The following is a 15,126-nucleotide window of genomic DNA, read 5'->3' as shown; positions in this document are numbered from 1 at the left end:
ACTGCCATTTAAATAAAGCATAAAGCATTTGCTGATGTACATCCGGATGGCATATGTATATATAATTTTTTTTCATAGTTATCAGAATGAAATTTGTTTCCTCTGTCCTAGACTGGACTGTAGATAGAAGTCATAATGTTATTCATAAGCAGTGAAATTTTATTATTTATTTCCTTGAATATAAGAGTTTTATACAAATTAATTGGAATTTAAATGATTACCAGTATAATCTCTTATAGCAAAGGTCTAACTATTGATGTATGCATGTATTTAACCATAAGCTCCTGAACCGTAAGATCATGTTTTGGATTATAAACTAAAGCAACTTAGTTTTTTGCCACTGCTGAACACTATTCTAGATCTTACTTTAAGGAACTTTTAAAAATATTACTCAATATTCATTTTTTTTGTTGATATTTCATTACTTTCAGGTAAAATTGCATACCCCTAGATAACTTGCATACTTCTAGCTTTAGTCTAAAATTAATTATTTTTACAATTAGCTATAGATTCCTATTGTTAAAGGATGAATTGAAAATGAAGATATGAAGATATGAATTGCAAAAGTTTACCTTTGTTTGGATATCATCGTTTCTAGAATGTCTGTATTGACAGGGATATTAAGCTATAAATTTTTTGGTTTTTTTTCTTTTTTTTCTTGGATATTTTCTTTATTTACATTTCAAATGTTATCCCCTTTCCTTGGTTCTCCTTCAAAAATCACCCTCCCCCTATCCCCTATCCCCTCCCCCCTTCTCCCTGCTCTTCAACCCACCCACTCCTGCTTCCTGGCCCTGGCATTCCCCCACACTGGGGCATAGAGCCTTCATAGAACAAAAAGCCTCTCCGCCCATTGATTTCCGATTAGACCATCCTCTGCTACATATACAGCTAGAGTCATGAGCTATCCTTATTCTGAGGTCTTCAGAACTTATTGAGGAAGTGTATGTTTGTGGTAGTGCATACATCTGTATGTTCGTGTGTAAGAAGGAAGACAGCAGCAACCTTTTCCCTTGGCATTCTCTCCTGTATCATGGTGTTTGACCTTGTATCTAATTTTGTCTGCTTTCTGCTTAGCTTCCTTGTATCTTCACAGCTATCCTCATGGTGTGTATGCACCAAACGTTACGTAGCCAGTCCTGCTCTTAGATACAAAAGCAGTGAGCATACACATATACTTCTAATGCTTATATATGTGTCCATCTATATCTAAAAGTGAGCATGAATTCACATTAGTGTTTACAGTATTATCACCATATGGTCATTTTAGCCTTCTCCCGTGCCTTCTCTTTAACTTGCTCCTCCAGTGTTAACTCCCATCTGCATTGTATCTCATGGTTAAATTTCAGTGTACATCTTAAGCATTGTTGCTCGATACTTTATTGGAAAGAGACACCATGAACTAAAATGCAGCGATTATAGAAAACTCTTTTTGCCTTCAATATTCTGGTTCCATCACACTTTCATTGTGCTCCTTTCAATAAAAATATTTATATCAATGCTATATACTTAATTTTCTTGTCATTGTGGTTGTGTGTACATAAGTGAGTTTGTGAATGTATTGCACATTCCTGTGCACACACATTTAGACCAGAGCATAACCACAGGGGTCTTCCTCTGTCACTCCCTGCTTTATTTGAGACAGTCTACTAAACTGAAAGTTTGGCATTTCATCTAGACAGTTGGGGTTACCCAGCCAGCTCTCAGGATCAGGCCCGCATGACTTTGCTCTGAAATGCTGGAGTTGTTGACATATGTAGCTATGCCTAGTTTTTCACCTGGGTTTTGAGGTAGGAGCCTTGAATTCAAAAATCATCTCTTCATGCCTGCATAGCAAGAATTTTTACCTACTGAGCCATCTCTCTAGACCCAGAATAATCTTCTCATAATATAAATTCTGTTTGCTCATCACTCTAGCTTCATACATAATTTGAAAATTCCACTATATGAAGTTTTACTCTTTATAATATGATGTTTACAGGTTCATTCATTTTATTAGTAAAAGGCAATATATAAGTGAATTCACCAGTTTATTTTTCCATTTACTTATTTATCTGCTTTAGCTTTAACTTGCTTCTAGTGTTTAGTGATATTATATAAAAATATCTTTAAATCTTTTTGTAGAATTTTTTATATATGTTTTCTAATAAGCTGAGTAAGTAGATGCTCTATTGTTTACTATATAAGTCATTTTATATTGCTCATCATTGCAAAACTGTCTTTCAAACTGTGTGTACCAGGCAACTGTGCCTGTCAGAGTTTAAGCAGTCCAACAGGATTGAGAGGAACCTCATTGCTCTTTTAATTTGCAATTCTCTAAAAACAAAATATTTTGAACATCTCTTCATATGCTTAAATGATATCAGTACATCTTCTTTGTTGAGACAACTGTTCAGATCTTTACCCCAATTCTATATTTGTTTTGAATTTGTTTTCTATACATTTCCATAAAAATAAACATTTCTTAAATTCACCTTAACAATATATCCTGTTTAAAAATTACAGTTGTAATAAAGTTCAATTTATTTTTTCATAAAATTCCCAGGTTATATAAAAAAGCTTATCTGTAAGCACAATACCACATACAACGTGGAAAATCCTACTCATTGAGGTGGAAATCTACAATGACCATATAGCTCCTCTGAGCTTGGTGCAAAATGGAGGACTCCCTTAACCAGAAGTGTTTCTCCTTCTCTGACCTTGTTTGGGGAGGCCAACCTTCCACACCCTCTACCTGCAGAAGGTCAAGTAGTCTTTGGCAGACATACAAGTTCAGCCTCCTCTTTTCCTGATAGGAACCTGCCCAGCCAGTACCTGGGACTCCTGGAATGCCTCTCCATTACAAATGAAGCATTTACATACTTTGAACTCCAACCAATGATTTTTATTTATCCTGAAAACTCCTTCCCACTCTCCTGGGTTCATAGACAATCCTACTTCACAAAGAATAAAGTGCATATGTACAAGCCCAGCCAGAATAAAGGTATCCACACAAGCTAAGATCTGCTAAGAGAGCTGTTTCATTGAAGATTGTCAGAGAAGGCCTTCATCTAAAAGAGCTGTGTCACTAAGATTCCAGACTCAGCTTCACCCTTCCAGCCTGGGTGCAGTGACATCTGGACATGCTAAGGAGGAGGAGGCAGAGGATGCAGAACCATAGCAACACACTTACATGTACACCACAATATAATTTCTCTTATGGATCTTCAATTAGTTTTATATTTTTCTGCTTCAGATTCAATGCTATTAAGGTTTCTCAGTTAATTATATGACTGGTATAAATTATCTTTTCAAACTTTTACACGGGATTCTTTTTTACATGCCTAGTATGGAATTCTATTAAAATTATTTACAAATCCAGCACAATATTTATGCTCCATAAAATATTAAATAGGAAAATTGGGATAGAAAATCAGTTTCTTCTCATTGTAAAAATAAGCTGCTCTACTGTCTCTCAATATGAAGTATTCTGTGTGATATATACACATGCACATATACTCAGACAATTACTTTGTCTACTAAGTTTAATTTTTTCCTATATTTAAAAAAAAATTACTATTAATACAAGCTGAATTTTGCAAAATACATTCTCTACAACTAATGATATGTTTTTTGGTGTTTGTTTGTTTGTTTGTTTGTTTGTTTGTTTTTGGATGACTTACAGGACAGAGCAAATTTTATAAAACATCTTTGTAAAATCACTGTGAACAGAGGCATTGTTAGAATATGATCCAACCTCTTTGAGGCATCTTTGAAACTCCCTGAAAATGTATTGAATGTTTTAAGAATTACACTTCTTTCTTTTTAATCCTACGGGTTCCCTCTGTTGTCTGTGATTGATTTGATTCCAGAAGAAATGTTTTGCAGACGCACAGATTTCGGTTCCCTTCAGACACATGTCAAAATTCTCAGCATCTCATTGGATTGCTCCCACATGTAGTCTGGGAGAAATGACTGACTCAGCAAGAAGTGATAACAAAGACCGAGTTCTGGTAGTTTGAGTGTGATCGTAGGCTTGCAGCTGGCCTTCACTAATAAGAGTGGGGAATAACAAATAGTGTACCAGGCTCACTGATAAGTCTAAAATGATGTTCTGTGATCCTACTTGCTTTCGGGAACTTTTGTTATTTAATGAAAATATACTTTGAAGACAACTTGCTCTTCTAAAGAGGGTAAGAGACATAAAAAGCATAGCTGGGCCTCCTGACTGACAGATGTTCGTTCAAAAGCACAGCTGCCCCAGACCCTGCAGCTTCCCTAACTTTGGTCAGAGAAGCTTAGTTTAGATCCAATGAGCTCAGTGAAGTTTTGAAAATAGTTTTTGTTACATTATGCTACTAAGATATTGTGGTTAAATATATGCAGCCTTATGGTGTGGCAGCTGACCTACCCAGAGAGATTTGTATTTTGGGAAATAAATAAATATATGGCTTTAATAGAAAAACAAAAACAAAAACAAAAACAAAAAAAACAACCTTTTAATGATATATTATTTTGTGATATAATTTAATTAATTTATATATTTAAAGACATTTTAAATCTGTTATCATAGGAGAAAACGGTCACATTTACTTGAAAACCCTCCTCATCCTAAACCGCCCCGAAGAAGACATAAAACGGCTACAGAAAAAAACATAGAGAAACTAGTAGTATTTCTCCTCCTAGTTGACCTGAATGCAATTTAGCAATTTGTTTCATAGTTCATTTTAAGTAATGGCAGTTTAAGAAGCCAAATATCCCTATAACAATTCAATATAAAAGGGTAGACAAAAGAATGTGCAAAGTGAATGTAATTTGATTATAAACAGAATTGTCTTATAGAACTCAGCAATAGAGCTGGTACAAGATTTAGTATCATGATACAGACCAGCTGACATTATGCCATAAATTCTTCCAGAGCATTTTAAATTCTATAAATAGTTCCTGGGCATCTGGTTTAGTAAACTCTTAATTGTCTGTTTTGATTATGCTGCAGCCCAATGTTTAAATCCCATGAGTGTCTGTGTCCTCACTTGCAGGTAGAGAGTCTTAGAGGAAACTGGCATTTGGAGCATTGGAAGGCATGTTTGGAAAGGTTTCTACACTGAGACAAAGAAGTTAGGGAAGCAGTCATCAAACAAGATGGGAACAAACACAGAAGCCAAAATTTGGAACACAGGAACGTAGGAGCAGAAGGCCCCACTAGGGTAATTCCCTGTGTTGTTTACATTATGCTTAATTGCTTACTAGTTTTGCAAAAAGAATATTTTAGAAAAGAAAAAAAAAGTTTAATAATAACTTTGTTTAAAGGGCTTAGGCATACAAATAAGTAATGTTATCCAGGACAGCATGATATATTTTAGTCTTACGCTTTCCAAAGAATTCACTCAAGAAAGGAATTTGCTCAAGTAAAATTGTCCTTCTAATGATGATTAAAAGTCCAAATTATTCTTGTTGAAATAATGTCATGGAGGAAGATATAAACAAGGAGAAAGAATTGTTATGGCACAACATTCATGAAACAGAAACTGGTTTTCTTCGAAGCTTCACAGGATTCAGTTTCATAAGTTCCAATGAGAGATAACAAAGCTCTAGAGTTTTGGTTCCTCAATCTAATTAATATCTAATTCCAAACACAAACATCACAGCCTCAAATAAGACTGATTAAAAGTCTAGACAGAGCTTTTTCTCTGGATTACAGCTACATTTGCAATACAAACCTTTAAGTGAAAGGAAAAACAACCAGTTTTATTGGAGATATATAGCAAAGTTTATTCAGGAGACCACCAATTGGGCAAGAACTGCAACTCCTGCCATCTTCCCCCAGAAGATTAGGTGATCTGGGTGGGGTGTGGTTATAAATTGTACATTTCTATCTATCTATCTATCTATCTATCTATCTATCTATCTATCTATCTATCTATCTATCTATCTATCTTCCTTCCTTCCTTCCTTCCTTCCTTCCTTCCTTCCTTCCTTCCTTCCTTTCTTTCTTTCTTTCTTTCTTTCTTTCTTTCCTTCTTTTCGCTTCTCAGATACATTTATTAATGCCACATTGTAAATGGTACTTACATAAGTGTACAGTGATGTTCCATGTTCCCATTTAACACAACTTGCTTAAGTTTAGCCAACATATTCATCTTGAGTGGACCCAGGGAGCAGTTAGTGATTGACATGGGTAGGTGAACGACTGGAGCCATTCAAAGCTTTTCTTCTTTTATCAGCATTCCTGATTTTATAAATGATGAGGGTCATTAACCTCATTCTTACGTAAATTTCCTGGTAAACCAGGGTATAGTAGGGTTTCATAGGGACCAAGACATTCTTAAAACATTGAAGCATCTCAGCCGGACCAAGGCTACAGGCAACACCAGATTCTGCAATAGAATGTGAAAGGCCACGGAGCAAGTGGCACTGCTCTGGGCCTCATACCTTCCTGTCTTTTTTTTTAAACCTATTTTCCTCAATTACATTTCCAATGCTAGCCCAAAAGTCCCCACTGCCCTTCCCCCCACTCCCCCACCCACCCATTCACACTTTTTGGCCCTGGCATTCCCCTGTACTGGGGTATATAAAGTTTGCATGTTCAATGGGCCTCTCTTTCCAGTGATGGCTTACTAGGCCATCTTATGATACATATGCAGCTAGAGTCTAAGCTCCCGGGTACTGGTTAGTTCATAATGTTGTTGCACCTACAGGGTTGCAGATCTCTTTAGCTCCATGGTTGCATTCTCTAGCTCCTCCATTGGGGGCCCTGTGGTCCATCCAATAAATAACTGTGAGCATCCACTTATGTGTTTGCTAGGCCCCAGCCTAGTCTCACAACAGACAGCTATATCAGGGTCCTTTCAGCAAACGCTTGCTAGTGTATGCAATGGTGTCATCGTTTGGAGGCTAATTATGGGATGGATCCCTGGGTATGGCAGTCTCTAGATGGTCCATCATTCTGTCTCAGCTCCAAACTTTGTCTCTGTAACTCCTTCCATGGGTGATTGTTTCCAATTCTAAAAAGCGGCAAAGTGTCCACCCTTTGGTCTTCATTCTTCTTCAGTTTCATGTGTTTTGCAAATTGTATCTTATATCTTAGGTATAGTAAGTTTCTGGGCTAATATCCACTTATCAGTGAGTACATATCCTTTGATTGCTTTTGTGATTGTGTTATCTCACTCAGGATGATGCCTTCCAGGTCCAACCATTTGCCTAGGAATTTCATAAATTCATTCTTAATAATAGCTGAGTAGTACTCCATTGTGTAAATGTACCACATTTTTTGTATCCATTCCTCTGTAGGGGGCATCTGGGTTCTTTCCAGCTTCTGGCTATTATAAATAAGGCTGTTATGAACATAGTGGAGCATGTGTCCTTCTTATCGGTTAGGAATTTTTCTGCATATATGCCCAGGAGAAGTATTGCTGATTCCTCTGGTAGTACTATGTCCAATTTTCTGAGAAACCACCAGACTGATTTCCAGAGGGGTTGTACAAGCTTGCAATCCCACCAACAATGGAGGAGTGTTCCTCTTTCTTCACATCCTTCCTCGCCAGCATCTACTGTCACCTGAATTTTTGATCTTAGCCATTCTGACTGGTGTGAGATGGAATCTCATGTTGTTTTGATTTGCATTTCTCTGATGATTAAGGATGCTGAACATGTTTTCAGGTGCTTCTCAGCCATTTGGTATTCCTCAGGTGAGAATTCATTGTTTAGCTCTGAGCCCCATTTTTATTGGGGTTATTTGATTTTCTGGAGTCCACCTTCTTGACTTCTTTATATATATTGGATATTAGTCCCCTATCTGATTTAGGATAGGTAAAGATCCTTTCCCAATCTGTTGGTGGTCTTTTTGTCTTATTGACGGTGTCTTTTGTCTTGCAGAAGCTTTGCAGTTTCATGAGGTCCCATTTGTCAATTCTCGATCTTACAGCACAAGCCATTGCTGTTCTATTCAGAAATTTTCCCCCTGTGCCCATATCTTTGAGGCTTTTCCTCGCTTTCTCCTCTATAAGTTTCAGTGTCTCTGGTTTTATGTTGAGTTCCTTGATCCACTTATATTTGACCTTAGTGCAAGGAGATAGGAATGGATCAATTCGCATTCTTCTACATGATAACCACCAGTTGTGCCAGCATCATTTGTTGAAAATGCTGTCTTTCTTCCACTGGATGGTTTTAGCTCCCTTGTCGAAGATCAAGTGACCATAGGTGTGTGGGTTCATTTCTGGGTCTTCAATTCTATTCCATTGGTCTAATTGTCTGTCTCTATACCAGTACCATGCAGTTTTTATCACAATTGCTCTGTAGTAAAGCTTTAGGTCAGGCATGGTGATTCCACCAGAGGTTCTTTTATCCTTGAGAAGACTTTTTGCTATCCTAGGTTTTTTGTTATTCCAGATGAATTTGCAGATTGCTCTTTCTAATTCATTGAAGAATTGAGTTGGAATTTTGATGGGGATTGCATTGAATCTGTAAATTGCTTTTGGCAAAATAGCCATTTTTACAATGTTAATCCTGCCAATCCATGAGCATGGGAGATCTTTCCATCTTCTGAGATCTTCTTTAATTTCTTTCATCAGAGGCTTGAAGTTCTTATCATACAGCTCTTTCACTTCCATAGTTAGAGACAAACAAAGATATTATATATTATTTGTGACTATTGAGAAGGGTGTTGTTTCCCTAAATTCTTCCTCAGGCTGTTTATTTTTTGTGTATAGAAAGGCCATTGACTTGTTTAATTTTATATCCAGCTACTTCACTGAAGCTGTTTATCAGGTTTAAGAGTTCTATGGTGGAATTTTTAGGGTCACATATATACTATCATATCATCTGCAAAAAGTGATATTTTGACTTCATCTTTTCTAATTTGTATCCCCTTGATCTCCTTTTGTTGTCGAATTTCTCTGGCTAGGACTTCAAGTACTATGTTGAATAGGTAGGGAGAAAGTGGATAGCCTATTCTAGTCCCTGATTTTAGTGGGATTACTTCCAGCTTCTCGCCATTTACTTTGATGTTGGCTACTGGTTTGCTGTAGATTGCTTTTATCATGTTTAGGTATGGGCCTTGAACTCCTGATCTTTCCAAGACTTTTATCATGAATGGGTGTTGGAGCTTTCAAATGCTTTCTCTGCATCTAAGGAGATGATCATGTGGTTTTTGTCTTTGAGTTTGTTTATATAATGGATTAAGTTGATGGATTTTCATATATTAAACCATCCCTGCATCCCTGGAATAAAACCTATTTGGTCAGGATGGATGATTGCTTTAATGTGTTCTTGGATTTGGTTAGCAAGAATTTTATTGAGTATTTTTGCATTGATATTCATAAGGAAAATTGGTCTGAAGTTCTCTATCTTTGTTGGATCTTTCTGTGGTTTAGGTATCAGAGTAATTGTGACTTCATAAAATGAGTTGGGTAGAGTACCTTTTGGTTCTATTTTGTGGAATAGTTTGTGCAGAACTGGAATTAGATCTTCTTTGATGGTCTGATAGAACTCTGCACTAAAGCCATCTGGTCCTGGGCTTTTTTAGGGTGGGAGACTATTAATGACTGCTTCTATTTCTTTAGAGGATATGGGACTGTTTAGATCATTAACTTGATCCTGATTTAACTTTGGTACCTGGTATCTGTCTAGAAAATTGTCCATTTTGTCCAACTTTTCCAGTTTTGTTGATTATATAGCCTTTTGTAGAAGGATATGATGGTGTTTTGGATTTCTTCAGGATCTGTTGTTATGTCTCCCTTTTCAGTTCTGATTTTGTTAATTAGGATGCTGTCCCTGTGCCCTCTAGTGAGTCTAGCTAAGGGTTTATCTACCCTGTTGATTTTCTCAAAGAACCAACTCCTCATTTGGTTAATTCTTTGAATAGTTCTTCTTGAGTCCACTTGGTTGATTTCGCCTCTGAGTTTGATTATTCTCTGCCTTCTACTCCTCTTGGGTGAATTTGCTTCCTTTTTTCTAGAGCATAGAGATGTGTTGTCAAGCTCCTAGTGTGTGCTCACTCTAGTTTCTTTTTGGAGGCACTCAGAGCTATGAGTTTCCCTCTTAGAAATGCTTTCATTGTGTCCCATAGGTTTGGGTATGTTGTGGCTTCATTTTCATTAAACTCTAAAAAGTCTTTAATTTCTTTCTTTACTCCTTCCTTGACCAAGGTATCATTGAGAAGAGTGTTGTTCAGTTTCCAACTTAATGTTGGCTTTATATTATTTATGTTGTTATTGAAGATCAGCCTTAGTCCATGGTGATCTGATAGGATGCATGGGACAATTTCAATATTTTTGTATCTGTCGAAACCTGTTTTGTGACCAATTATGTGGTCAATTTTAGAGAAGGTACCTTGAGGTGCTGAGAAGAAGGTATATCCTTTTGTTTTAGGATAAAATGTTCTGTAGATATCTGTTAAGTCCATTTGTTTCATAACTTCTGTTAGTTTCACTGTGTCCCTGTTTATTTTCTGTTTCCACGATCTGTCCATTGATGAAAGTGGTGTGTTGAAGTCTCCCACTATTATTGTGTGAGGTGCAATGTGTGCTTTGAGTTTTGCTAAAGTGTCTTTAATGAATGTGGCTACCCTTGCATTTGGAGCATAGATATTAAGAATTGAGAGTTCCTCTTGGAGGATTTTACCTTTGATGAGTATGAAGTGTCCCTCCTTGTCTTTTTTGATAACTTTGTGTTGGAAGTCGATTTTATCCGATATTAGAATGGCTACTCCAGCTTGTTTCTTCAGACCATTTGCTTGGAAAATTGTTTTCCAGCCTTTCACTCTGAGGTATTGTCTGTCTTTTTTCCTGAGATGGGTTTCCTGTAAGCAGCAGAATGTTTGGTCCTGTTTGTGTAGCCAGTCTGTTAGTCTATGTCTTTTTATTGGGGAATTGAGTCCATTGATATTAAGAGATATTAAGGAAAAGTATTGTTGTTTCCTTTTATTTTTGTTGTTAGAATTGGCATTCTGTTCTTGTGCTTGTCTTTTTTTTTGGTTTGTTGAGGGATTACTTTCTTGCTTTTTCTAGGGCGTGATTTCCATCCTTGTATTGTTTTTTTTGTTGTTTTGTTTTGTTTTGTTTTTGTTTTTGTTTTTATTTTTTTTTGTTATTATCCTTGAAAGGGCTGGATTCATGGAAAGATAATGTGTGAATTTGGTTTTGTCGTGGAATACTTTGGTTTCTCCATCTATGGTAATTGAGAGTTTGGCTGGGTATAGTAGTCTGGGCTGGCATTTGTGTTCTCTTAGTGTCTGTATAACATCTGTCCAGGCTCTTCTGGCTTTCATAGTCTCTGGTCAAATGTCTGGTGTAATTCTGGTAGGCCTGCCTTTATATGTTACTTGACCTATCTCCTTTACTGCTTTTAATATTCTCTCTTTATTTAGTGCATTTGTTGTTCTGATTATTATGTGTCGGGAGGAATTTCTTTTCTGGTCCAGTCTATTTGGAGTTCTGTAGGCTTCTTGTATGTTCATGGGCATGTCATTCTTTGGGTTTGGGATGTTTTCTTCTATAATTTTGTTGATGATATTTGCTGGCCCTTTATGTTGAAAATCTTCATTCTCATCAACTCCTTTTATCTGTAGGTTTGGTCTTCTCATTGTTTCCTGGATGTTTTGAGTTAGGATCTTTTTGCATTTTGTATTTTCTTTGATTGTAGTGCCGATGTTCTCTATGGAATCTTCTCCACCTGAGATTCTTCCTTCCATCTCTTGTATTCTCTTGCTGATGCCCGCATCTATGATTCCAGATTTCTTTCCTAGGGTTTCTATCTCCAGCGTTGCCTCACTTTGGGTTTTCTTTATTGTGTCTCCGTCCCTTTTTATGTCTTGGATGGTTTTATTCAATTCCATCACAGGTTTGGTCGTGTTTTCCTGCAATTCTTTAAGGAATTTTTGTGTTTCCTCTTTAAGGTCTTCTACCTGTTTAGCTGTGTTCTCCTGTATTTCTTTAAGTGAGTTATCAATGTCCTTTTTGACGTCCTCTACCATCATCATGAGATATGCTTTTTAATCCAGGTCTTGTTTTTCGGGTGTGTTGGGGTACCCAGGACTAGGTGGGGTGTGAGTACTGTGTTCTGATGATGGTGAGTGGTCTTGATTTCTGTTAGTAGGATTCTTACATTTGCCTTTTGCCATCTGGTAATCTCTGAAGCTATTTGTTATAGTTGTCTCTGGTTAGAACTTTTTCCTCAGGTGACTCTATTAGCCTCTATCAGCAGACCTTGGAGACTAACTCTTTCCTTAGCTTCAGTGGTCAGAGTATTCCCTGCAGGCAAGCTCTCTTCTTGCACGGAAGGTGTCCAGATATCTGATGTTCGAACCTGCCTCCTTGCAGAGGTTGTGTTCCACTCACCAGAGGTCTTAGGATCCTGTGGGTGATCCTGTGTGGGTCCTTGCAGGTGTCTGGAGACTCAGAGGGCAAGGCACCCAGGTGCTCGAGTGGACCAGAAGGGACTTGTGTCCCTGTTCAGGCCAGATTATCTGCTTCCCTAGTTAATGCAGTCTCAGGTCCCGCATGATTGGATTGGAGCAGACACTGTGTTCCACTAACCAGAGGTCTTAGGATCCCATGGGGGATCCTGTGTGGGTCCTTGTGGGTGTCCGGAGACTCCACAGGCAAGGCACCCTGGTGCTGGAATGGACCGCAAGGGCATACCTTCCTGTCTTAAAGCAAGCTTCTCACTGGTATCATAATAGCAGCAGTAACAAGAAAAAGAAACACAGGACACATAAACTGAGGATAAAGTTTGCACAGTCCTAACAAAGATACAAACAAGTCGGAATCAGTAACAAACCTGGGCATAAGAGAGCATTTAAAGCAGATGATAAACAGCTCAGACAATGTTGCTGCCTCAACACATTTGCAGAGATCATAGGAGCCGTGAGCAGAACAAATGTCAGTAGTGAGTATTATACTTAGCCCAAACCGGAGTCCATGACAAGAAAATATGTAAATATGCAAAGATGTCTATTCTGCATGGCCATGCTCTAAAATTCCCCAAGGATGATGACCTCAGGCTTTAGGCAGAATTCATTTACCCTAAAAGAAATCTGTTTAACTCTAAATGTTTTTTAATTAAATTGGGGTAAGACACTCCTATACTACCAAGAACAGTCCCTAAATGTAAACTACATCTACAATGATTTCATCGGAATACCTATATTAGACTTTGATATAATTGCATATAGTAGCTTATCGAAGAAGACATAGGAAACTTATCATTACAATCTTCAATCAGGATATCCTTTCCATTTACTTAATTTTCTTCCTAAATTTACAGCTTTATATTTCACATGAAGTTTGAGTTGACTTTTTGAACAGTTTGCTTTTTTCTATGGAATTCATTTTACAGGTGTTATGTGAGGTTATTTTTTATATAAATTGTATATTATGATGGTTATTACCACTATACAGAAAAGCAATTTTAATATAATTATATTGAACCAGCCACCTATTTGAGAAATACATTTTCATAAAAAATATTTTTCTGAGGGTGGGAAGCAGGTGCATCATCTATTTTTGTATCCTAACATTTTTCTTCTTATATAAAGGGACATTAAATGTTTAAATGTGACAGGTGCATTTAGATGCCATTAGACTTATCCTAAACAGAGACAAAACTACACAAAAGAAATTTTTGTTGGAAGTCTTGACTCTTTTTGTGATTGCTTTCCATTGAATTTTTGCATGTGTAACAAAATGTAAATAATAAAACTAATGATGTTCTAGAAAGGTGTCAAGATTTAGATTGCTACAAACACTTTAAAAAGCTAAATGGCACAGAAGGCTGGTGATGAGGCTAATGATGGAGAGATAATGGCATCTGTGAACGTCAGCCAAGGATGAAAACAAAACAAGAACAAAACCCAGGTACCCACAGTGAACTGGATTTTTACATTCTCCAATAGGACTCAGTTGTCCACATGAATATTTCTACTCATTATATTTTATTAATCCCTGGTAGAATCATCCTTTTCTTCTTTATTGGATTCCTGTGATATCTTCCTTATGCTAGGAGAATGTACTTACATGCCCCGAATTCAAATTTTCGAAGAACAGTTTGAAAAGTATCGCCATACAGTTCTAAAAGTTAGATTTTAATTTTAAAGAAGAGACATGGTAAAAACTATGTATTATATATTAAAATGTTATTTTGTTTTTATTACAAATTTTCAAGGTTATTGAAAGATTATACATTGTTTTATTGTTTGGGGAATAGTGTATTTCCTAAAATATATACTCCCAGATAGCTCTATTCAGGCTCCTGGGAGAAAAACAAAAAAACAACAACAAAAAAACCCAACTCATCAGTTTTCTTACTCAGTTGTGATCCGTGTGAACAGACCCATGTACCAGTTTAAAAAAAAATGCCCACTCTCATGAAATAATAGCATTCTATTGTGGTGGTAACCAATTTCACTCTGACTGAATTTGAATCCCACTCCATAGTAGAGAACTCATGACTGATATTGTAAACTTTGTCAAAAATCCAGGGCATTGAAGGTCATAGGTTCTTAGAGGTGACTAAATAACACTGCTTAATTAAATCAAATGGTGTCAACCTGCCTTCTAAATACTTAGATTTACATCTGTAGATAACTGCTACTCTTAGCCCTGCTGAAAGAAGCCTCTTTCTGATGAATGCAGACACATAGTTGACCAAGGTATTGAAAGCAGGTGATGAATGAATGCTGGGGTTTAGGAAAGATATTCATACCATCTCCTCTAAGGCTCAGGCAACAGTGGGAAGATAGGACAGAAAAAACATAAGAGTAGGAAGATAGGAGAAAGGCTATGAAAATGCCACCATCTGGACAAGACAGCCACTGCATTCAACAGCTCAAAGCAGATGCAAATGCCTGTACTGTTTTCTACAAGAGTATCCCAGTAAACTGGAATGGATGGAGGAATGACTCAGAGGCCCTACCCCTTACCGTTGAACTATTAGCCATTGATAGATTAATGGAGAAGGAAATTATTACCTTCAGTTTATAGCCACTGATGACCCCAGTAGGCTCTAAGGGACAGTTCTAACTCAGTGATCTCATAAATGACCTGCATAAACTAAGCGGCATCACAAGACTTTAAATCATGAATTTAGGGTTAATATGGCTAGGATGGGGATAGATTGGAATTGTTGATGAGGTAGACTAGAGCAGCCAAA

General features: G+C 37.1%; 1 protein-coding gene across 1 annotated transcript; it reads right to left on the bottom strand.

Annotated features, from left to right (window-relative positions):
* Gm32936 (predicted gene, 32936) lies at positions 6,142-6,321 on the bottom strand. Its single transcript, XM_006516450.1, has one exon. It carries the CDS (start codon positions 6,319-6,321, stop codon positions 6,142-6,144), a length of 180 nt encoding a protein of 59 aa, XP_006516513.1.
* Positions 6,322-15,126: the final 8,805 nt, after the last annotated feature.

The sequence above is a fragment of the Mus musculus genome, chromosome 12 (assembly GCF_000001635.26).
Source record: "Mus musculus strain C57BL/6J chromosome 12, GRCm38.p6 C57BL/6J".
Taxonomy (NCBI): Eukaryota; Metazoa; Chordata; class Mammalia; order Rodentia; family Muridae; genus Mus; species Mus musculus.
This window is presented reverse-complemented; position numbering and strand designations above follow the sequence as displayed.